Source organism: Periplaneta americana, chromosome 11 (assembly GCF_040183065.1).
Source record: "Periplaneta americana isolate PAMFEO1 chromosome 11, P.americana_PAMFEO1_priV1, whole genome shotgun sequence".
NCBI lineage: Eukaryota > Metazoa > Arthropoda > Insecta > Blattodea > Blattidae > Periplaneta > Periplaneta americana.
In genome coordinates this window covers 145,798,821-145,825,586 of record NC_091127.1, presented here as the reverse complement: position 1 = coordinate 145,825,586, position 26,766 = coordinate 145,798,821, and the positions used below count along the sequence as shown (strand labels likewise).

The 26,766-nt window shown below is 34.9% G+C and overlaps 1 protein-coding gene across 1 annotated transcript in view; it reads right to left on the bottom strand.

The window, feature by feature from the left end:
• LOC138709426 (sensory neuron membrane protein 1-like) overlaps positions 1–24,656 on the bottom strand; it is a 72,472-nt gene extending 47,816 nt beyond the window's left edge. Inside the window, exons 1-3 of the mRNA XM_069840181.1 lie at positions 24,535–24,656; positions 20,157–20,278; positions 2,349–2,506 (exon numbers count right to left, since the gene is read on the bottom strand). Of these exons, the coding sequence (XP_069696282.1) occupies positions 2,349–2,506; positions 20,157–20,278; positions 24,535–24,538 (284 nt within the window). The 5' untranslated portion in view covers positions 24,539–24,656. The remainder of the gene's footprint in view (positions 1–2,348; positions 2,507–20,156; positions 20,279–24,534) is intronic.
• Between the last annotated feature and the right edge of the window lie 2,110 nt (positions 24,657–26,766).

Genomic DNA, 26,766 nt, shown 5'->3' with positions numbered 1-26,766 from the left:
GCCGATTGGCGGTTGGTTTAGGAACGCGTATGTTTACCTGTTCGAAACCTGGATAATCAGCGGATCTTATTGTAGTCCGCAGGTGTGTTGGAAATACGCCTACCTGGAGGGTAAGTGTGATAATCTGCCAGGTTGTAGGCTGGTTAGTACTGATTCCCTCCCAAATACAAAACAATACAACACAAAGATATCTTTATTAAAAATCACAGTCATTAGAAAAAAAAGTGTTCGGGAACTCAACATGTATAGGCCTATGTATATTTTTATGCTCGACCATGCCGAAATGTAGTAATTTAATGGACCTCATTAAAGTACACCTAGTCATTGAAGTTCAGGTGTTCCACCAATCAGAAAACACCATTGTAGCAATATGAAAGCGCAAGTATCGATTATTCTCGGATATGCAATCGAAAGACAACTAGCGAAACGTCACGGAGGCTGGAAATCCAATACTGTGGCAGAAGGTTATGTTCTGTTACTATAATAATTAGCGTTAAATGTAAATAATATTCAAATAAATTCAATTTGTCATCTCGTTTTTCAATGTCTAAATCAATTTCAAGTTTCTATCAAGATTAATGTTCATTTTACTCTCTAGATTATATCAAGGTCAATGACATCTGTTCCTCGGAAAAAAAATCAATACTTTCGGGTCTGCGCACATCTCACAATTTATGAGATATTGCACAAGGTCAGTTCCGCTCCTCAGTCAGATAAGAATAACATGAATACTTCTGAATAATTTCAAGTTAGAAATATGGTCGAGCATAAAAAGTCGTGTGAAACTTGCCTATAATGGTAATTAAGACGCTCGTATGAAAATTATGAAACTCGCTTGCGCTCGTTTCATAAACATACTCGCGTCTTAATTACTACCATTATAGGCTCGTTGCAAAATGTACTATTGTGCGGCTTTACTTTGTTTATAGTGTTTTTTTTCTCTCTCTGTTTATTTATTGTGTAGCTTTATTTTATATATAGTGTATTTTTTTCCTGTTTATTTCTATTATTGTATTTGTATTCCTGGTGTTGTGGAAGTGAAGGCCTGATGGCCTTAACTACACAAGAAAAATAAATAAATAAATAAATAAATAAATAAATAAATAAATATGTAGTCTATATAACCTATATATACATACAGAAACAATGGATAGTAAGACATTGGATAGACTGAAAGAAGCTGAAAATGTTTATTTCGCCCTTTAGAAGTCTGCCGTAAATGAAGCAGGACATTGGAATACAAATGTGCATTAAATACTCCTATTTTGTTTCAGGTTATGCTGCCGTAACCGTTACACAATTTCTGTCATAATTTGTAATATTTGTATACGAATAGTTGCAATTTTGATTTTTCAATAAAGCGTCGAACTTCATGTTATCTTTTTTAGTGAAATACACACCGCGAATTATTTCGTGTTTCATTTGCGTGAATCAGTTGATTCTTATAAAATTCTAATTTATTTCGTAGTGAACAACTTCGGAAGTTGAGACAATTGAAATTACGAACCTATTCATTGGAAGCCGGGGAACTGTAACAAAATATTTATAAAATCTTTTGTAGACAATTACATTTACCAAGGACAATCTGTAAAGAAATTACTCTAATGACCTTTAAGTTATATTCAGATTTTGAAATATCATTTATATAACAAAAGCACATAATTTCAATTATTTGTAGTCTACTTTTGTTATATGTACTCTAAATTCATTTTTTATGTTCTCGTTATTATTTAAAATTATTACATTTTAGTATATATACTTTTTCATTTTAGGTAGGCCACTCTGGTGGTAAGTTTTGTAAATAAAAATTATATTACATATTACTATGTAAATATTCCATATCTTTTTAAAAACTGCTTCTTCGCGGTTAAATTTCTCATTGTGTGTTATAGAAGAGAGACATAATTTTACTTCTATTTGAAATGTTGTAACCTTTCAGTGACCTTTTGCATCGAACATGTTTACGTAAACTTTAAAATATTGATCTTACTTTTGTTTAATTGATCCAAGGCGCTCTGTTCACTGTATCCACAGAACTGTCTTTAAATGCCATAAATATTTACATAATGGGAAAAAAGTTTCAAATAGAAGTTTTTTTTTTTCAAAAGGAAGTTGTACAGATTATGAAACAAATCTTTCGTCTTTCATATGTCCCTTTCGGTAGATATTAGAAAATATTTAAAAATGCCATGACTTCATAGAATTTTGAAATGTTCCGAGGAAGAGTTCAAGGCAATTTGAAAAATATTTCGCATTAAAATAATTGCTTATTACGAATGTATTTAATTTTGTATATTGACACATTTATACGATACTATAAGATGATTTCATGTGGGCTGTATACTTACTTGTAGCAGTAAGGCCCAACCTCTTGCAACACAGGTGTAGCACCCTTTTGTACCTCCATTGGATTCGTCACGTTGAAGAGAAAAATCTTGAAGTCCATTGGGTAAGGCGCTTTCTCCCATATTTTTCGTCTCTCGGAGCCTTCTCGCAGTTCCAAACTCTGTAACAAATAGGTGGGTTAGAATTAAAACATATATTAGGGTAGAGTAGCATAAATCGCACCGCTTCCTAAATGGCACCACTGCTAGTTTAAAACAAGTTACTGTACTAGTGTAGCATCTAGTGGTATTGTTACAATCTACCATATGAACTTCCACCATGTCTCTTGATTTCTGCCACTTATTTGTGCTAGCAACGTGATGATAGAGTATTTAATATAATCGCTCAGGTGGATGTATATTTAGCTAACATTTTGTAACTAAATAACGGATTTGTATGCAAAGGAATCCATAATCTTAAAATGTTATTGGTTAAAACAAATATTAAAGAACATTTATCTTAGTACGATTTTCGAACATGTGATTATAGGCTAGAATGAAGGAAATAATAACTTATGACGTAGTTTTTTAAATCACACCATTTTGTAGGTGCCTAATTCGCACCGGTGCGATATGAGCAACTGTAGCAATCCTAGCCGTACAAAAGAAGGCCCAAAAATTTTAACTGAACGAGGAATGCATCAGTGGTGAAAATGACGTTAATACAACAAGTGTGTGTTGTACAAGCGCACCAGATATTTTGTGCCACCTATGAACATTTTTAAACGTCAAACAGTGCATCCTATATTATCAGCTGGTGTTCTTCCAGGATCGTTATTTGTTTGCTCTGATTCAGGTTACATCAACAGTGAACTATTTGTCGAATAGCTCAAACATTTTATTTGCCACTCAAACCTGCCATAGAAAAAAGTGCTGCTTCTGTATGTCCACCTATACGAACCATTCCAAACATTTAGAAGCTAGATTATCTTGGGAAAATGATGTGCTCCTATTTCAGCTTCCTCGTCACATTACTCAGAGGCCCAGCCTTTAGATGTTTCTATCTTCAAACCATTTCAGACAGCTAAATCATGAAGCAGTTCTTAGGTGGCTTCGAGATAATCGTGGAGAAAAGGTGACGCAGTTTACAGTTTGAACTGCCTGGTGAAGCACATGGCAAATGTTTAACAATAAAAAACGCATTCAGGAAGTTTAAATGTTAGGTAATTCATGCTCTATTTTTTCAATTCCATTTGAAGATACGTTACTCTCTTTCATTAATTTCATTAAACTTGTAATTTGCATTTATTACATTATTCATATTAAATACTGTTCAATATGTTCAATATTTAAAGCTTTCCTTCATCCTGTTCCCTGCAGTTAAAGGGGTACGATTTAAGAAACCGCAGGTGCTATTTAGGAAACTAGTTGCCTAAATGACACCACTGACAAGTGTTTTGAAAATGCTATTCTACTTCAAAAATATTAAATCAAATTCAAGGATTCTTTGTTACATGAAAGGTAAATGTTCTGGGAATGTATTTCTGTAAAGGAATGCAGAAAATAAAAATTGTGTTGTTCAATAAAAATTATAAATGCTAAAGTGGTGCGATATAAGCAACCTTACCCTATATATGCGTTTAATTCCTTTGTATTGTCGAACTTGAAGACAGTACGAGCTTCAGAGATTCCTACTCTCATTTGCTAGTAAGAATATCCTGCACTTTATTTCCTTGGAAAATGACAGGGTGCAAAAGTCTACAGTATGGCAGTTGTCAGAAATACATCAGCCATATTAACCAGAATGAACATATGTTCAAAAGTACCCGGACTCACTGGCTGAGAGGATTGTACAATGGATTTCACCTTACTAGGTACCTCAACCTAGGTAATGGATTTTTTCAAACTGCTAGGTGGTAGCATCCAGGAAGATCTTAATTGATCATACTTTTCCGTGTTGGAAAGTTTCCAACCTGTCATAATTATTTTCAAGGTAATGTACAGCACATCCACTGTTGTTAAATCCACTCTTCTGTTTGTGTAGTTTCCTGTTAATTAATATTAAGTTATAGCTCACAAACGATAATTTTTAATAATATTTATTATTCTTGCCTATTCATTTAATATTTATATTTTGTTGCTATCGCTAGATTTTTTTTAATTTGCAAGTTATCACCTTTAGAACTTTTCCGTACAGAAGTAATGATCTAATCGTTGGAAAGGACGCGAAATTGTAATTCAGGGTTATAATACTTATCAGTGCTATTTTGGACCCGCTCGGACTAAACAACTTTACAGAGATTTGGCAATATCATTACCAATAATTTTCGATAATCATTTAAAATGGAACCAACACATTAATTACCTTTGTAACAAATTACATAAAATATTATATTACTTTGTTTTATTGAGGAATTACTTGTCAATAAGTTTATTACGCACAATATATTTAACTTTATTTCAATCGGTAATTATGTATGGAATTATAGGATGGGGTAGATCATTTAAATCCAATTTTAATCCACTTTATTTATTAAAGAAGAAAATAATTAAAATATGTCTTCATAAACCTATTGATTTTCCATCTCAAAATTTGTTTTTAGACTTTAATGTACTTAACGTAAGACAAATTTATTATATTGTATTAATAAAATTCATACATCAAAATCGAAATAATTTTGAAGTGTATTCCCATAGTTATGAAACAAAAGGTATGAATTCTTTAAAATTGTTTCAACCAAAATGCAACACTGTTACAGTATTTGATCATAGTAGTAATTTAGGCCCGAGAATATATAACAAATTTATATTTAAATATCCTAATCTTGTCAATTCTAATAGTTCTAGTATTCAATTTAAAACGTTATGTATGGATTTTATAAAAATTGAAAAATTGTAAATTTAAATTTATATATTATAATTGCATAGTAGACATAAGACAAATTGTATTGTATAATTATTAATTTAATTTCAGGAATCCGCCCCTGAGCACGAGTTCTACTCTTTCAGGGGCGAGCTAAAGTTTTTCTGTATATATTATATTTTATGTTACAATTATTAGCAAAATAATAAATAAATAAATAAATAAATAAATAAATAAATAAATAAATAAATAAATAAATAAATAAATAAATAAATAAATAAATAAATATCATTAAATAATTGTTTAAAATATTGTTACAGTTTTGGAAACCTAAGAATTGCTTATAAATTAAAAAAAAAAGTTTTTATTGATTTACTTCGGATAATATTGCACTTATGTATTGAAGAAGAGTTGTCCACATTGAATCACTATTATCGAGGTAAGAAGCTCGCCTAGATCCGACGAGGCACTGGGTGTGGGTTCGAATTCTACTAGGACCGGTTGGGTTTATTCCGAATATCAGCTACTCCATATCGGGTCCTCGATATCATCTCGCCAAGTAAAATCTCGCTATCATTAATTCAACAAACGCTAAAGAATGTTGGATGACTTCTGCAATGGCATCCGAGGCGGACCTACTCGGGGGAGAAGTTTCACCTCGGACCGACAGGGGGGGGGGGCTTGGGGGAATTTGCCGAAGCAGGAATGGTATATGGATTCTGTCGGCTGTAGGGACCGGTCGTTAAGGGAATCATGTGGTTAGGGTTGTGCGCGTAGGGGATCTGTGGCATGCAACTCATTCCATATCGAGGGTTAGCGCAATAGATCTTTATAGATCGCAGTGCTGGGCCATCCGAGGCCCCCTCAGTTAAATTTCGTTCCACCACACGTAGTTGATACAGCGTCGTTAAATAACTAATATAATTAAGTAGCTTTCTCCCAAATGTAAAATACTGCACTGACCTCTTACTGTAAACAAACAGAGTATGGGTTTTCTAAGTATAAATACTGTGAAATCTCCGATTCTTCTTCGTCTTTCTGCTATATTCCTTTACGAGTTAGTTTCTCATCTTTATTACTGAAGTCTACGCAGTAGTGTATAGCACATCTGCTCGTCCTTGGGTGTAAAGATACAAACTCAGGCCCCGAGGGCTCCAGAATCTGCATTATGCCTGCATCACAATTATCATTTCTCTCTCTGTCAGTCCAGTGACTGGAAATAGGCCACGATCACCAGCCTTCCTACAAATTGCCCATCCTCCTGAAGTTAACAATTCCATTGTTACGTAACACGGAGGATCGCCCGCAGCAATGCAACTCGTGATTAACAATTTGGAAATCCCTCCGTACAGCCTTGAGGTGGGATGACACTGCACAGAAATAACATACAATATAAAGAGGGTGGACCAGCGAGTAAAATTCCGTCATGAGATAGCGATTTACGTGCCAAGTTATATCATCTGCTCTGTTTGCTTCTGGTCGATAAGAGAGACAATTATTTCCTTCCTGCCAATTGTTATATTTCGTGTGTAATAATGACTAAGCAATTTTTAATCTTAATTCTTAACACTACAAAGACTGGACATGGTGACATACCTAAAAAGACTGAGGGGATCATTTTGACCCCCTGTTTTATATTGCCTTAATGTGCACGAAAAAATGATTTGGTTGTGTAATATGTAATGTAATACGTTAACATTATATTTTTAAGCATCATAATGATGGCTCTTCGCAACAGAAATACAGTCAATATAATAATAATAATAATAATAATAATAATAATAATAATAATAATAATAATTTATTTAACCTGCCAAAGTTAAGGCCATACGGCTTTCTCTAACACTCAACCAGGACTAAAATTTCGTTACAAAAAATACTACAAATTTACAAAGTACACTACAATTTTACACACAAAATTGAGTAAGATAATAATAATAATAATAATAATAATAATAATAATAATAATAATAAAATGTAAATAAGTAAGTAGAAATCAGACATAATATATAACATACAGAAAGAAAGAAAAAAGCATAATAAAATGTCAGGTCAAAATAAATTGGACATACAAAGTCCACCGCTGTGGAGTAATGGTCAGCACGTCTAGTCATGAAACGAGCGGGCCCGGGTTCAAATCCTGGTTGGGGCAAGTTACCTGGTTGAGGTTTTTTCCGGGGTTTTCCCTCAACCCAATAAGAGCAAATGCTGGGTAACTTTCGGCGTTGCACCCCGGACTCATTTCGCCAGCATTATCACTTTCATCTCATTCAGACGCTGTATAACCATATCAGTTGAAAAGCGTCGTAAAATAACAAATAAAAAAGTATAAAAATGCAATAGGTAGCGCAAAACAGTAAGATTCTAAATATTACAGTGTCATGGATTAAAGTTACTGTCTTTTTTAGTAAGTAAAATTTTCATTACTAATATAATATCTGTTATAGTCGCGACGCTGTTATTCCCGCCGTGACTCCTCCTCTTTGCTTATGTCTTAGGAAGTGAAGGTTCTATAAAGTTTAAGTAGGTAGTATCGTTCGCCATTTTTGTTCTTTCGTTACCGACCTACCAGACGAGGGATCTATTTGCCACACCGTTAAACATAATCATGTCATAGCTCCTATGATATTAAATCAAACGCACTGTAATTGAGCGGCAAATAACGTCCTCGTGTGCTTCCTGCGAACGCCAACGAAAGAGCTAAAATGGCGGGCGATTATGTTAAGTATTTATCGAGCCTTAGGAAATGCATAACTCATCATCAGCGAATCACAAGACGCACACGTTTAAATGTAGCCGACCTGCAACGTGATTGGCTGCCGGAAATAAGAGCGATGGACTATAGGTTGATAGTTCTGTTTCCTGTTATTGCGTCACAACACGCCGCATTCAAAGCGGCTACTTTTGGGTAATATCGGCGGATATTAACATTATGCATCATGAAATTAAAATTTTGTCTCGTCATGTATATTTAATGTCATCTATAATGTGAAATCTTCTTTTGCCCCGAACTCTTCTCCCGTTCACCATTCCTTCCAGTGCATCCTTCAACAGGCAGTTTCTTCTCAGCCAGTGACTCAACAAATTTCTTTTTCTCTTCCTGATTAGTTTCAGCATCATTCTTTCTTCACCCATTCTTTCCAACACAGGTTCATTTCTTATTATGTCTCTCCATTTCACACGCTCCATCCTTCTCCATATAGTCGCTTCTCTTCACTTCGACGTAATGTACTGTACACTTAGCGGCAAAAAGAATGGGCCGGCCGACAATTTCTAAGTTCCAGAGACATAACACTGCGCATGCTCGTCTCATCAAAGCATAGTTCACGAGGTAACACATAATTAAACCATTTAAATTTGCTGTATTTTGTTTAAGCGTCTAAAATATGTAATAAAATCGAATGGTGTGTTGATCCTAGATACATCACGGCCCTTGAAGAGCGAAATAAGAATAAAATTGATAAATACAAAATCAACCGGAGCAAATATGAACAGGAAAACCACGGATTATGCCGACCTGATAATAACAGTCACAGTAGCGTAATTCGTTACGGCATTGATTTATTGAACAAGTTGATAGTAGTATCACAAGATTCGAATCTCCCCCAATCTTTTTTTTTAATTACAAATTTGCCATCATATGTGTCTCGCAAAGCTATAATTATGTGGCGATATCTCATAGAATATTCCCAAACTCTAATAAATAATAATTCATCCTCTCTCTTTCAAGCAAAGCTGCTATCTGTTAATACAACGTTCTGTCTCGTAATTACGCTTGAAGATGACACAGAAACAATAACTCATTGCCCTTCGCTTGCGTGTTGGGGGTGGATGTCATACGATGGGGCAGGACTTTTGGAACGCATCCACGAGCGGTTTACGGCAGAAGTCTACGAACTCATTTTGGCAAATGTAATGATCCCTTCCGCCCGAAAACGATATCCAGAAGGAACACTTTTCTTCCAGCAGGATAATCATCTGATTCACACAGCCATCCGGATTCAAAGATGGTTTACGAGGAGGCGTGATGTCGACCCAGTCGACTGGCCTCCAAATTCACCAGATATGAATCCGTTTCAAAATTTGTGGGCTGCAATCAAAAGGATCATACGCTCTAATTGGGCAGAACAACCACCCGTTCGGACACCTGAGGAATTGTGGGACAGAGTTCTAGATGCGTGGGAGGAGATGACCAAGAATTTAGACCTGTTCCATAATCTTGTGGACTCCATGCCGCGCAGAATGAGGGCAGATGTTGACGCAGGTGGTTTGTGGACGAGATACTAGTCCCCACCACAGACCTTGTTTTGTTAATATATAAAAAATTGTTTGTTTTTGTTAATTTAATTATTTATTTGTGTTTGTTATGCGTCCGGTTTTTTAGGATGTGAAACAAATATTTTTGTTTATACAGGCCAGGTCTCACCTGTTAATAACCCACAGGTGATGGGCAATAATATTCTTACAAGCTAGGCATAACGAAGTTTGTTAACAAATGCCATTTCATATTTAAAGTAATAAATTAAGTAAAAGTTAAAATAAAAAAAATAATAATTTTACCGTACCGAGAGGCGAACTCACAACCTCACATACGGATGTCAGACTTCTTACCACTGGGCCACACACTGCTCGTATGGTTTACTGCATTATAGACGGACGACTTTCAATGAAGAGACACCACAGCAATGCCTTGCACTGGGTTACGTTTACACGAGTGAACCGCGCGATAGAACTTAGCATTTCTATCGACCAAGAGTCGGCCCATTCTTTTTGCCGCTAAGTGTACATGTTTCTGCCCCATACAGTGCTACACTCCACACAAAATACTTCACTAGTCTCTTACTTATTTTTTTTTTCTAGAGGTTCGCAGAAGATCGATCATACCATATTACACCTTAATCATTTTTTCAGTTTCTTACAAGTATTTGGTCACGTATTTCTAAGAATACTTTCACACACTTTTCCACACTTTTGACTCTCTCGAACCACGTCCTTTCCTAATACACTTTTATGTTAACACACTTGATACCACTCTTTCGGTCATTTCATTTGGATCCATCTCCTAACAATATAATTATTTTAGTCCTCTTTTTGACCATTTACAATTTATAATCTTTTCGAGAATTGCTAATTCCCTTCATACTGTTTACACATTGGTAACAGGCAGAATATCTGTCGTTAATTAATAAACTTCCCATTCTTAGCAAAACAGTCTAAACCAACAGGCTAATTAACAACGCTAACTTACGTACATAAGTCTCTATTAATATCATAATTTCCTCATCCAATAATTACTTTTATGCTTAATAAAAAGATCGACTATCTTTCCCGTTTCTTTTCTTTATATTATTTAATTTCTTCATGACGTCATTTTTCCTAAGCGATACCTGTTCTAATAAACCATCTGTCGTCGAAGGTCTCGGATTCTGACAGCTTCTCGTCTGGTGACGTAATTGTCTTCCTCCTTGAAGATTCTTAGTAGATAACTTATTATAACTTAATTAATAATTTTTTCCGAAACTTGGTGCATGTAATTAAATTTTAACGCAATACATGTGAAAATATATACGGACATAAGAAAATATAAAATAAGGTTATACTCAGACAAAAGATCGATAGGCCTATCTCACGATTTAAAACATTTTAGAGAGTTATTTCTTCAGACTTGATATCACGAAGTTTGTAAGCTTCTCTGTAAGCACATCATTAAAAAAATAAGTTTGATGAAATTCAATTGCTTTCTGTTGATTGCCACATAAAATTTTAAGTTTGTTTTATGGAGACTGATTAACCAGTTTAATCAATTTGTAATGGAGTAGCCCTATATAATTTTATATTACACAGTTTGCTCCAATGGTTTAATGCAAACTACGAAAAGATGTTCTGTTAGAGTAATTCTTAGTTTAGGAACCTATGTCCGCCGATACCGCACTGATGTACTAATAAATGTTGAAATAGTCGGCTCTTAGAACTTCGCCCAAGATTTCGAACTGTGTTCTCTTCCTTGATTTTAACGTGTTTGCTTTGTCTGAATGTAAGGCCTACGTGTAGTCCATCGTTAGTGTTTCTTTTATTGTTCTTCAAGTTGTTGTGGAAGCAAAGAAACTGCTTCTCCTAAGCACTAGTGACTTCTTTCTACAATTTTTATATCTATATGTCTTTTGTTATATGCAGTAGGTGTGCTGTGTAACGCGTTGACTTGATGAGTATTTTCTAAATCTACGATGTAGGCTTAATCATAATAACGTTTCTGAGCTCTGCGAATAGGATAGAAAGCGTGAAAGAGAATTATTCCTTTCAGTTGTACAAGTAACAAGACTCTAAGGATACACTATACACGGAATTAAACAGCGGATAGTTCAATTTACGCAAACTGATGCTAGTGGAACTTTTGACGCTAAGTTTAATCAGTCGAATTTTTAACATTCTGTAGTAAACATGACGAACTTGCGTTCCTATTACCCTCTCTATGTGTTCTTGCAGTTTGGGTCAAACCTTTCGGAAGAACCTATGCAATACTGTCGATATTTATTTATTTATTTATTTATTTATTTATTTATTTAACCTTGTAGAGATAAGGCCATCAGGCCTTCTCTTCCTTCTACCACGGAATTACAACTACAATATTAAGAATACAATTACAATTTATTATAATTACAATTATTAATATTACATTTACAAATACAATAAAAATCAAAGTACTAAAAGATTAACTGATTGATAAAGTGATTAATATTTGAGGAGAAAAATTCGCTCCGGCGCCGGCGATCGAACTCGGGTCCTTGGTTCTACGTACCAAGCGCTCTGACCACTGAGCTACGCCGAATTCAATACACAGCACCGGATCGAACCTTCCTCCTACAGTGTTGTTTCCCTTTTTGTGGCCTGACTCCAAGTTGGGCATGTACGTTGACGTTTATATTTCAAGGAGCCATTATATAAGGAGCGCACTCAGTGAGTGACTAATGGCCGGGATTCCACAGTAAAGTACACAGCAATCTATATAGAATAATGCACTGCTAGCTAGACGAATTTACTAAAGATGTTATCAATTGGTCCAACAGAATAATATCTTTTATTGTGACAATTAATATTAATTGTCACAATAACAGATATTATTCTGTTGGACCAATTAATAACATCTTTAGTAAATTGCTTGATAAAGGCTAGACAGTTTATTGTAAAAGTTAAGAAGAGAGAACATTTTTTATTAATTAAGTAAAAATTATACCTACTCTACGCAGTAAGAAAATGCCTAATAAGTTTGCTTTTGAACGCTGCTAAATTCCGATAGTCTCTGATGTCACTGGGTAAGGTATTCCACAAGCGCGAGAGCGAGATTGTGTATGATGATGAATACGATGATGTCTTACGTGTTGGTATGGCTAGTATGCGGCTATTTTGCGTGCGTGTGAAGAGATTATGATATGATGACAGGTAACTAAAACGGGAGGCAAGGTAGGTAGGTGTAGAGGCGTGAAGGACTTGGGAAAGGAGAACAAGGGAATGAAAATTTCTATGTTCGTTAAGCCGTAGCCAGTTTAGAGTTTCGAAGGATGGGATAATGTGGTCAGCGCGACGGACATCGCAGAACACAAGAATTATGAACACGTTGTAATCTTTGTGACTGGTTGACATTGAGGTCAGTCAGTAGAAAATCACAATAATCGAAGTGGAGCATTACTAGTGTTTCCACTAGTATTTAGGGTACGATATGGTACGTGTGAGGGAATGTTAAATCTCTGAATCGAGATTTTTTTTTAAACTACAGAGTAATGGTAATCGTTTTATTTTAAATTGGAAAAGAAAAGTTGTTATTGTCTATTGCCAAACATAAATGGATGAAACATATCGTAAATTGTAACTTTTAAGGCCAATATTGCCGAGTTTTGCCTCTGCAAATCATATGAAATGATGGCGGTAGAAAATAATTTAGTATTTTAAATTTATTTTAAATGACGAATTAAAAATAAAATGAAAATTATGATGAACATTTAGTGGCGTTATAAAATAATTAAGTATTTGAAATTTATTTTAAATGGCGAAATAAAAATAAAATGTAAGTTAGAATAAACATTAATCAGAATTCAAGTACAGAATACTAAAATTGTGCATATAAACATACAAGACATGACTAAGAACTCTGGAGTGAACAAAGATAATATTGACCGACAAAGATATGTTAAGGCATAATATGATTATGATGATTATGGTGATGATGTCTTTTCCTTCTTTGTTTTACAGCCATTTTGGGTTAGCCTTAACCTGCATAATAATTGCCGCCATTATATCCTATCTTGAGCCCTCAATCTCCGTCTTGGTATTCCCAAGACCTTGATATCATCCTCCACAACGTCTAATCATCTCAACTTGGAATTCCAAATATAAGTCTGTTTTCTTAGCTAGTACTAAAATGCATGCACGATTGTTGCACGCAGTTCCTGTAACAAATTTCAAGTGTTTCTTATACGATAGGAACTTGAGTAGAACGCAGAAGAAGAAACATAAAAAATATCCAAACTTAATTGTATTTTAGTCCTTTACTCTAAAACGAAATAGTCTCAGTCCGTAAATTTAGCCGAAATTAAAGGAACGCACAGGTGAAATTACTAAATCTTACAGTTTTCATTTTTTTTTCTCAAAGACCAAGGACACCAGAATAAAATTATGTGACACGTTTCCTTATTAAGATGCAATAAAGGGTAGGAATTTTTTTCAACGTGATTTTCTTTAATTTTCGACGTGTGGAACCATTTATATATTAATTTAATTCATTTATATATAAATGGTTCCTGCCATTTATTTCATCTTAATAAGGAAACGTGTCACATAATTTTATTCTAGTGTCCTTGGTCTTTGAGAAAAAAAAATGAAAACTGTAAGATTTAGTAATTTCACCTGTGCGTTTCCTTAACTTTGTGTTATACATTACATAAAATAATACATCCGTAAAATACACAGTTTAGACTTGATTGACAATTCTTCCTGTATAAAAAAAATTGAAATCTTTCTTTATAGGCCTATATTTAATTTCACTTAAAATGTGCTGTGCTTATACTGGAGGACATCGAAGGATTATTGAAGCTAAAATCGTAGAAGTAGGAATTTATTAAGAATTCGTTCAACTGCAGAAATTATCAGCGCCGAAATTCGTGATAGAACAAATGTCCGACAATTTTGTCCCGGAGCCCTCTGTCAGAACAAGACCTTATAGATGCCAAAAATCTACGACATGGGAGCCATAGCTTTACTTTCCTCGTGGAAGAAGCTATGCTGAGGATTCAATTTCCTTTTTAAAACTCATCATCCTCGACCAGATTTGAACCCGGGAACTTTAGATCAAATGCATGCATGATATCCGCTCAGATCGCAAAGGAAACAGCATACCAGAAGACGTGTGACAAATATTGTATGGGTTTTATGTTAAACCTACCTTTCTTTCTTTCTTTCTTTCTTTCTTTCTTTCTTTCTTTCTTTCTTTCTTTCTTTCTTTCTTTCTTTCTTTCTTTCTATCTTTCTACCTTTCTTTCTTTCTTTCTTTCTATCTTTCTTTCCTTCTTTCTTTCTTTCTTTCTTTCTTTCTATCTTTCTTTATTTCTTTCTTTCTTTCTTTCTTTCTATCTTTCTTTCTTTCTTTCTTTCTATCTTTCTTTCTTTCTTTCTTTCTTTCTTTCTTTCTTTCTTTCTTTCTTTCTTTCTTCCTTCCTTCCTTTCTGTTTTCCAGTGTTCTTTAATTTCCCTCCAGTTTTAATTGCATGCTTACGTTTCTATTCCTTATCGTACTCTGTTTCCTTTTTTACGTTTTATTAAATTTTCTTTCCTTTTCTTATTTTTTTAGTTTTTCAGGTTCATTTTTATTTCTATTTCCTTCCTTCCTTTCCTTATTTTTTTTGGTTTCTTTCTTATATTCTACCCTCTGAGACATCTTAATTTCTCATACCTTTCCTTAGTCTTTTTCTACCTTATTTCCTTGTCTCTACTTCTCTTCCCTATATCGTCATTTTCCTTAATTTTTTCTTTCACCTGAATTTTAACTTGTTTCCTCTTTCTATTTCTGGATAAACGGTCGTATGTACGAATTGATCATTTGTACAGTTAAGGGTCAGAATTATTTATGAATTTTCATATTGCCAATACGAGTATTTATGTAAGATAAAATATATACATGTAGCCTACACAAGAAACAGTGAACAATTTTCTAATCATAATAGAGTATACTTACTTACTTACTGGCTTCTAAGGAAACCGGAGGTTCATTGCCGCCCTCACATAAGTCCGCCATTGATACCTATCCTGAGCAAGATTAATCCATTCTCTATCATCATATCCCACCTCCCTCAAATCCATTTTAATAGTATCTTCCCATCTACGTCTCGGCCTCCCCAAAGGTCTTTTTCCCTCCGACCTCCCAACTATCACTCTATATGCATTTCTGGATTCCTCATACGTGCTACATGCCCTGCCCATCTCAAACGTCTGGATTTAATGTTCCTAATTATGTCGGGTGAAGAATATAATGCGTGCAGTTCTGCGTTGTGTAACTTTCTCCATTCTCCTGTAACTTCATCCCTCTTAGCCCCAAATATTTTTCTAAGCATCTTATTCTCAAACACCTTTAACCTATGTTCCTCTCTCATAGTGAGAGTCCAACTTTCACAACCATAAAGAACAACCGGTAATATAACCGTTTTATAAATTCTAACTTTCAGATTTTTTGACAACAGATTGGATGAAAAAAGCTTCTCAACCGAATAATAACATGCATTTCCCATATTTATTCTGTGTTTAATTTCCTCCCGAGTATCATTTATATTTGAATAATAATAGAGTATATTGTGATAAATTTGAAATTATTTGTTTTAAAGAAATTAATATTAATTAATATTTAATCTTTACGTAGATCCTTTAAAGAAAGTTCTTATTATTTCATGCCTGGACAATTAAAAGTAATGCAACTGTTGTAGATCATAGTTAGTCGTATTTGTGGTTAAGAGCTGGCTTACTGAGCTTCCATTTAGAGAGAAAGGGATCGATCGTGGTGAATTTTGTAGTGTACAAAGCAGAAAGGTTAGTTTCCTGGTGATCGTAGTTAGTATAATAAGAGCACTACTGCTGCAATTTGTTCTTTGGATGGTTAAGAAAGCAACTTTCTTTTTGCTTTGTTCCACTTCTTGTTTTTAGGCAAGTTATTTAACGACGCTGTATCAACTGCTAGGTTTTTTATCGTCGACAATACTGTTGATAGAGAGATGGTACTTAGCGAGGCGATCCCGATGATTCACCATAGGATTATCACACCTTCGCCTTACAGTTGAGCCAAACCTCGGAAAAGAACTCAATCAACCTAAGCTAGAATCAAACCCATACCTGAACTTGGCTCCAAATCAGCTAGTTTTACATTTGTGCATAGAATAATAATTTCATGCTATCATTTCATGAATTTGTAATAAATGTATTTTCCATTTTGCTAGATAATCGGCTTATTAATTTCTATGGATCTCGTAATATAAAGGTATTCATTGCATAGGGATATACTATCCTTGGCTTTGTAAGTGTTTTATCGAGGCTAGGATGTCTGGTGTGCTAGAGGTCAGGGTTAGATGCATTAAGGATATAAGTTATGTGGTTGAGTGTCACATGAATAGTAAAACGGAGGATAGAGATGCTTCAAGGCTACATACACATATTTTGTTAAGTTTTCCTCAAGAAGTTGTACGAATTTTTTCTGAAAAGTGAATATTTTATTCTGACATTTCATAGACTCATAATGTCATGTAGTACTCAACAACAAGTTGTCATATCGTATAGCCTACATAAAATAGACGCTTAATAATTATTATATTGAATCCGACACAATATAAAACATATAGCTGTAACAAATAGTATGTTGAGATTTTTGGTAAACGCTTGTAATATGAATCATAATCATTTAGAAATTTTAAGGCGTCTAATTTCGTTGAAATGCGATCATATTGAAAAATATAGGACACAAATTACACTGAACAACAAGAATTTTGCTCCGACTTAAAACAATGTGTCCCTTATGGTTTGATGTGAAAAATGCATCTCTTTTCTTCGTATCACGTAATGTTTTTAAGATATACTATAATTTCACTTTTCGATAAGGGCTCCCCTAGGAAATATCTGTCGCGGGTTGGGGGTATAAACGAAAACAAAAGCTAATGCATTTAATGAGTTTATGATTTATTTTCGATTTCTTATTGTTGTTGGCATGTTCTTTTGTATTTCTAATAAATAAACAAACAGATATTGATCTCTTCTATTAAGTAAATTTCATAACAGTTCAAAGTAAGGTCTATGCATTGAAGAAACAAGCGTGTGGTTTTCAGTATTTAAAGGAAAAGTTTACCAGTTTGAGTGAAGGTAAATTAAAAGAGGACATTTTCATCGGTCCACAAATTCACAAAGTTATGGCTGACCCTTGTTTGAGGGAAAACTTTCCGTTACAGAAAGAATGGCATGACGCGCTTTCAAAGATGTTTGCTCAAATTTCCTTAGAATATCTAGGTTAGAGAACTACATAGACCTTGTTGTGTAAAGTGCGTATGAAAAATGGAGTGTAATATATCTCTCAAAATACACTTTTTACATTATCATTTGGAATTATTTGATCCTAACTTTGGAGCGGTAAGCGACGAGCAAGGGGAAAGATTTCGTCAAGAAATATCTGAAATGGAAAGGCGATATAAAGGAAGATCATCATCCAGCATGCTTGCAGACTATTGTTGGTTGCTTGTAAAATACAGTCTCGGGTCTAGTTATAAACAGAAGTCATCTAGAAAATTATTTTAAATTTAAGTTCAAATTCTGAGATTTTTCTCATTATACGCATGAAATATTTTTATTATTGTTGTGTTTTAAACTATGTAACATCATTTTTGTATCCAGTACACATTTTTCAAGTATTATGAGGAATTTTGAATCCTTAGTGTGTTGTAATTTTATCAGTAGCAATGAAAAACTAAAAAGAAATAAGTTTTGTCATAAAAATCCAATTCATTTTCCCCGGATGGGGTAATTAATGCAATTTTAGGGCACACATATTAGTAATAGTCCCCTATTTTTATTTCTTAGCAAGACAAAAAAGTAAAAATTTGTTGTTCAGTGTTATTTATTAAATAAATACAGACGTAAATCACCATATTATGAATAAGTTAGTTTATATTGATATTTTAACCAAAATCTTTAGGTACAAACAGATTAATTCAATGGATCACCAGTCGCCCGTAAGTCTTTGAACATTTCCACACGTTCTGTAGTGACAAAGAAACATAAGACTTTCAAGGATTGCATCTTCTTTCTAACCTCAAATTCTAGTGTTGTAACGATAAAACAGTGAATCCTTTTTCTGACATACAGTTTGTGGTGTAGGTATATAAAATTAACTTACGCGCTGAACCAATTAATGCCTAGCAATGACGTTAAATTTTATTTGCTAGTCGTCATCATTATTATCACCATCATCTCTCATTGCCTCATATAGGGAAAAGAACTCACATTTCTGGTGTACTCACATCAGAAATGGAAATAAACTGTCAGATTAGCAGAATTTCAGAAGATTGTTAGTTGACCGTATCTGGAGACACTGAAAACCAACCAATAATATTTTGTCAGTCAATGCTGACATCAGTGCTGCTCATCGGAGTGACTACTACCGCGGAGGAATCGGAGATACGAATAAAGCTCTCCACCGGTGATCTCTGGTACTATCGTAGGTGGAACAGGGGACATATGGAGGGATGCGGGGGTTCGGAGCGAAGCGACAGCTCAAGGACGACCGGCGCGTACGGACTGACGGTAGTTGTGAGTGGAATAAAATGGCACCAAATCGGATATCCGTCGCATGGAAATTCTTTAATTTAGTTGAATGTAATAATAAAGTCGCACATTGTAAACTTTGTGGGCCAATTTACTCTAAGGGTGGTGGAACTTCGAATGTGTTAGGCCATTTGAAGCGAACTTGATGAAAACAATTACGCAAAACATTTGATACGATTTCTTTTTAAATTGTTTAAGTGCTATTGTTCCCAAAGGCCCACAGTATAGGAAAGAGTCTTGAAATTTCTCTAAAACGTAACTTTCGAGGCAATAAAAAACATATGGAATATTTAAAAGACGACTGAGTTCACTGTTTGGATTAAAATATTGAGTTTCTGAATGAAACTAAAGAAACATGTGGTAATAATATAATTACAACTATTCTTAAGTTGATATCCGCTTATATTTTTATTACAGAGAAAGAGTGGCGCATTTTAGAAGAGGCAGTTCAAATACTGGCATCCTTTAACACAATAATCACAATCCTGTCCGGTGAAGAATCTGAATAAATTATGTTGGGCAGTAAATTTTAACCCATTGATAGCCCACGTTTCTTTTGTAGCATTCTGAAGCTCCCTCAATATATTTTACGTTAAACTAAACCGATTAAAATAATAATTGACAAACACTGTTTGCGATTAAACGAGAGTTTCTAGGAGAACTACAGTATACATGTTTACATTAGCTACTGAAAAGCTTTACTTTTGCGTTAGTTTTTCAGTTAGATTGAATGTTATTAATTTTATCAATGACATAAAACTAATACGCCTTTCCATATATACTGTGAATTTTAAAACTAGAAAAAAATCTGGCAGCTAACGTAGCACTTTAAGCAACACAAGAAAAAAAAAGAGCCGAAGAAAGAGAGAGAGATTAGCGTAAAAGAGAGAATGAACAACAACAAATTGCAACTTATTTTAAAAGATATGCGGACGTCAGCGGGCTCGAATCACTACCTGATCCGACTAAAGGAATGCTCAGCGTCTACGCCACAGCACATATACAACCTGCGCGGCATCAATCGGAGGTAATCCGGAGGTCTCCGATTGAAAGCGCGGAAACAACCGCTCCGGAGAAAACCTAATCATAAGCAGCACTAGCTGACATAATACAAATTTGGTGATACTTGCCGAGATGACTTGACTGCGGATAAGAGAGGGGAAGCCGTACCAACCCAGGACAGCTCCGAGCACCGCGATCACCATTCCCGATATCACCAGCCATACGGGTGTTTGTTTCTTCAGCGACATTCCTGTGGAGCGAACACAACACTATTCAATCTGACGATCAGGTTACTAGGTAGAGCACAGGAAGGACTTTTTGCATAACTTTTTACACTAATTTATGCCGTGAATTAAGAGTGGAAAATTTTACACTATAGCTAAGTGACACAAGGAATGTTCTTTTCGCTTCTACGTGGTACACAATGACTGTATGAATCATAAAATGCTGCTAGATAAATTAGATTATTATGGAAATTAGGTCCCCTACTTTTTCTAGTGTTTATAAATGATCTTGCCCCCCCTAATAAAAGGTGTAGGTCAGCCCATATTATTTGCAGATGACATGAGTATAGTAATCACAGCCAATAACTCCAACACATTCCAATCTTCAACAGAGGAAATTCTCTTCAAAATATGTGACTGGTTCTCAGCCAATAAATTGGTATTAAATTGTAATAAAATTAACATAATTCAATTTAAATCCTGTCCAAATTCAACCTCGCAAATTTCTAGCGCAATAATTAACAATAGATCCCTATTAGAAACAACAACAACCAAATTTCTTGGCTTAAAAATCGATAATGTGTTGAATTGGAAAAATCATATTAAAGAAATTACCCTCAAACTAAATTCAGCTTGTTTTGCTATTAGATCTATGCAAAAGATAATAAATAACAATACCTTAAAAACAATATACTTTGCATAATTCCACTGGGTAATGAGTTTTGGAATAATATTCTGGAGAAATTCCACACATAATAACAGTATATTTCTATTACAAAAAAGAGTAATTAGAATAATAGTAGGTGCGAAATCAAGGGAACCTTGTAGGACTATTAAAAAAAAACTACAAATAATGCCCATGGCTTGTCAGTATATCTTTTCATTAATAATCTTCCTCGTATGTAATCGTGAAACCTTTGTAACTATTCAACAGTTCATAGCATAAATACACGTCAAAAAATGACTTTCATACTCCATCGGCAAGTCTATCCTGCTATCAAAAAAGAGTGCGTTATATGGCAGTAAAAATTTTTAATAGCCTCCCTATCGATATAAAAAATTAAACTCAAAACATAAGATTATTTAGGGCTAAATTAAAGAAGTACCTAACTTCTCACGTCTTCTATTCTATAGGTGAATTCATGACATTCAATAACACTTCATGAAATTGATACTAAAACTTTGTGTTGTACTAGTAGACTGTATTGTAAATCTCGTCTGTATATATTTCAACTAGACTGTGACTATAAATTAAGACTTTATAATAGTATTAGGGGAGAGTCTGGTAGTATTGGACATCGGGTAATATCGGACAGTGAGTTTCTTTCATCTACCACACGATGATAGTACTTGATTCACATGGTTACGTTTGTGTGATGTCGCATAGAGAAACGTAACCATGTCATTCAAATACTACCATATGGTGGTAGATGAACGAAACGCACTGTCCGATACTACCCGACACTCCCCTAAGTTTTTTGACTTGTTCCATATTCTAGCTGTAAATCAATGTATGAATACCATGGGATGTTACTAAATGCAATACAATACAATACAATGTCTGTTTGGGGGCGTATGCTAGCTTGACAAGAAAACCGGAACTATTGTTCAGATCTGATTAAGGTACATCGATTAGGCTGGGGTCTCTATCAGAAAACTCATTCCAATTTTTGGACCACATCAGTGTTTGACTTGCTGTATGCCATGGCTGTCATCCAGTCGATGTTAAGCGACTAAGGAAGGAAACTATTATGTTTGTGGTAATTACATAAGCGGGTCAGAACCATTTCCTTCTTCTCTATGCGCTGCCATGTACAGCAGCATGTGACGCACTATAAATTCCTGTAAGTCATTTCACAGTCATTTTGATTTCGGTTTTTACAATGAAATTTTTTTCAGTTTATGGATGTTCTAATGAAAGTACAGGTTGGCACTTAAATACAAATCAACTCCGCCAATAAACAGGAAAAATCTAGTAATTGCATAAAAAAAGAAGAGTGAACAGTTCGATAGTTAAATTTCATTGTTCAATAGAAATGAATTTTTCGTAAATGAGTTTGTGAGAGTAATGTCAGAAATGAACTTTCCTTAAAAACTATTATAGATGAGAATAGTGTCAAAACATATTGTGCAATCTGTAGTTAATTTCATGAAATTAATAAGTGATCTAGTCAGAAAAAAAGAAAGAATAAATGGAACGAAAAAAAAAAAGCCTGTCTGGATGGTTGGATGGATAGATGGATGGATATATTCTAAAGAAGTTAAAAGCCAATATTTTTTTTTTGGAAAAATTACAATAATTTTCAGTGGAGTCTTCCCTTAATATTGCGTATTGGTGGTGTGGAAGAGAAGGCCTGATGGCCTTAACTACACCAGAATAAATAAATAAATAAATAAATAATAGATAAGTAAGTAAGTAAATAAGTAAATAAGTAAGTAAATAAATAAATAGATAAATAGATGAATAGATGAATAAATAAATAACTAATAAATAAATAGATAAGTAAATAAGGAATAAATAAATAAACAAACAAACACACAAACAAACAACAAACAAACAAATAAATAAATAAATAAATAAATGTAATCAGTAAAAAAAAAAAGAATTAATGGAACGAAACAACAAAAAAAGAAAGGCTGGATGGATGGATGGATGGATGGATGGATGGATGGATGGATGGATGGATGGATGGATATATTCTAAAGAAGTTAAAAGCCAATATATTTTTTTGGAAAATTACAATGATTTTCAGTGGAGTCTTCCCATAATATTGCGTATTGGTGGTGTGGAAGAGAAGGCCTGATGGCCTTAACTACACCAGAATAAATAAATAAATAAATAAATAAATAAATAAATAAATAAATAAATAAATAAATAAATAAATAAACAAATAAACAAACAAACAAATAAATAAATACCGTTAGCGAACGGCTGGAGAAAGTGGCCTGGATTCGAATTCCAGTGGATGCAAAGGAATTACGTCTTGGAAAAAGATGCTCGGTGGTAGGTTTTGCGGAACACTCCAGTTTCCTCTACCGGCATTCCACAATTACTAAATTACTAATCAACATACGGTAAATCGTCTCCCATTATGCACTGAGGGCAACGCTAAGGCGCCAAAATAATCTACAGTTATGTTGTGTCACTCTTAGATGGAGACGCTTGGGTAAACGGTGCAAAGTACATGATATTGGATTGCAAAAACATTATTCCTAATTCTGGAGCAGATAATAAGATTACTTCGTCTGATGATGCAAATCTGGTATAGCTCCCTGTGAAGATGACTTCAATAATTTCAAGGGGAAAATTGTTCCGGGGTCGGGTATCGAACCCGAGACCTTTGGCTCAGCACAAGATTTGCATAATATACGGCACTATTCGTTTACATAAAACCACAATTCAAGTCACACAGAGTTTGTGTGCACTCAATGTTTGGACTTTGACGTCTTGTCGGCGCATTTGAGGTATATGGATATAAAGGGAAAAATTGAGCCAGTATCTGGTACAGTTCCTGTGTAGTTCAGTAGGTAGAGCGTTGGCACGCTCAGCTAAAGATCCCGGGATCGGTAATCGGCCCCGAAACAATTTTCCCTTGAAATTACTCGTCAGATGATGTTCCCTAGAGACTTAATGCAAGGTATGGATTACGGATGGAGGATGGGACAAGTTCACGCACACTTTTGCCATGATGAAGGTCCATTTTGTTACTTGCATATTGGTAGGGAAATAAGAGCAAAATAGTCCTACAGTGAAAAGCCTCAAGCGACTGAAAGTTTCATATAGCTGGCTCCAACGCATGGATTGGATAGTATGTTACTCGTGTTTTCAGTTAGTCTGTCAGTCGGTTTGTTCGTCAGAGAGTTAGTTAGGCGGTAGACTAATTCAGTAGCAACGTTCTAATTAATCAGTTGGCCTTCAGATGAAGTAACGAAAACCTTCCTGGAGCCAGTCTGGCAGTGTGAAGAATTCTTCCAGAACCCAGAAGGTAAAATTCACGATACTGAGGACGATGACTGACGTAAATAGGATATTTCGAGCTTCCACTCCATGTTCCTAGAAATAAGCCTATTTGCCTAATAACACCATAGAGTGAACACAATTTCCTATTCGACATTCATCAATTGACACCAATCTTCAGTAAACACTGTTAAATGGCTTACTGTAGACAATTCAGACGCGTTTATTTTTATGCCGAACAACCACACTAGCTTCACATAAGATCGGTTTTGTCGTCTGGTGTTGCCGTAAAAAAGAAAACACTCTCGCTATCACTGGACTTACTCATAGCGGATGCTGTCGGCCGCACGCTCTCCAGAGACACACTGTGCGATCTCCTCACTCAAGATGACGGTCCTGGCAGCTAGCTGAGTGGCGGGGGGAAGCAGGCTCCCAGGGAGGCAGGCTTCCTTGTTTGTAGTTACGTTAAATACTTCCTGCGAGCACGGCAATTTGATTTCGATATTGTACTCGTGACTGTAGCATCGTCGGTTTTGTTCTTACTTACTTGAAGTATAAAAATGATCCTTTTTGCAGACAATTAATATAACAATTTCTGTTAATGTCTGCAAAAACATTAAAAACTGTTATTAAAGTAATTTGTCTCTGCCAGCAATGAATTTACTTTTCAAACTTTTTTGTGACCTAGTAGTTATATTGTAAGAGAGCTTATCAGCCTGTGACAAGACGGGCAGTAGTCTGTACATTTATTACATGTATCTGCTGCATTATCAACTAACCTTAGCGAAACTAGTCTTCATGCTGTCTGGTAGATTGACTGACTGAAGAAATAAATGATAATATGACAAACTTCCAGACTCCAACTAACTGACTCCAACTACTTAGCTCATTCAGTGACTGACTCTGACTCAGACTGGCTCAACGACTGACTCAATGGCTATCTTGCTCAATGAATGAGATCGTTCAATGACTGACTCTGCCTGACTCAATGACTGACTCAAAGATTATCTCAATGAATGACAGCCTCATTTAATGACTGACTCTAAATGTCTGACTCTGACTGTCTGACTCAGTAGCTATCTCACTCAATGAATGATAGCTTCATTCAATGACTGACTCAGTTGAGTGGGTCAGAAGCAAAGGGGTATAAGTAGACTAAACTTTAGTCATTTTGAGAAAATATGATTGAAAGTTATTAAATTTACGTAAATTCCGTGAGGTTTAATTTTAATTGTAATGTGTGATGTGGTTATAACATGTGTTATTTGCTAAGAAGTCAAAAGAAGAACAATAATGGCAAAGGAATCTTGTAAATATAAAAGGGAGCATCTTCTGAGAACCTCTGGAGAAAGAACTGAAGAAGAGATTAGTGAAGTGCTTTGTGTGGAGTGTAGCATTGTATGAAGCCGGAACATGGACATTACGACGAAGTGAAGAGAAGCAACTAGAAGCATTTGAAATGTGGATTTGGAGAAGGATGTAGCATGTGAAATGGACAGACGGAATAACATTAAAGTTGTGTTGGAAAGAGAGGGTGAAGAAAGAATGATGCTGAAATTCATCAGGAAGAGGAAAAGGAATTGGCTGGGTTACTGTTGAGGACAAACTGCGTTCTGAAGGATGCACTGGAAAGAATTGTGACTGGGAGAAGAGTTCGGGACAGAGGAAGATATCAGATAATAGACGATATTAAGATGTATGGATCATATGCGGAGATTAAGAGGAAGGCAGAAAATAGGAAATACTGGAGAACTCTGGGTTTGCAGTGAAAGACCTGTCCTTGGGCAAAACACTACGAATGAACGAATGAATGAATGAATGAATGACTCGATAACTGACACTTCAACTAAATAACTGAATCAATGATTGACTCACTCGATGACTGATGGTCGGACTCAATGACGAACTGGCTGAATGAATGAATGAATGAATGAATGAATGAATGAATGAATGAATGAATGAATGAATGAATGACTTAATAAGTGATTGATAAACTGGCTCCTTGGCAGACTTGACAGACTGGTTAACTGAATGGCTGATAATTTGACTGATTGACTTACATTAGCCAAGTGATCATTCTACGAATTTCAGCCCTTGGACGAATTCTATAATTAATTAATTAATTAATTCATTCATTCATCATTCATTGTAGTGCCCAAGGTCAGGTCTTTCACTGCATACCCAGCTTTCTCCAATCTTTCCTATTTTATGCCAATTCTTTAATATACATGTAATTCATTTTAATTTTCGGTAAATACATACAACATGATTCTCTGGTTGAAGGACTAAGGAAGAGACTAGTGAAGTGCTTTGTATGGAGTGTGGAATGATATGAGGCAGAAACATGGACATTGCGAAGAAGTGAAGGGAGAAGAATGGAACGTGTGAAATAGACAGACAGACAATAAGAAATGAAGCTGTGCTACAAAGAGTGGGTGAAGAAAGAATAATGCTGAAACTTATCAAGAAGAGAAAAAGAAATTGCCTGGCCCATTGGCTAATAAGAAATGCCTATTGAAAGATGCACTGGAAGGAATTGTTAACGTGAGAAAAATT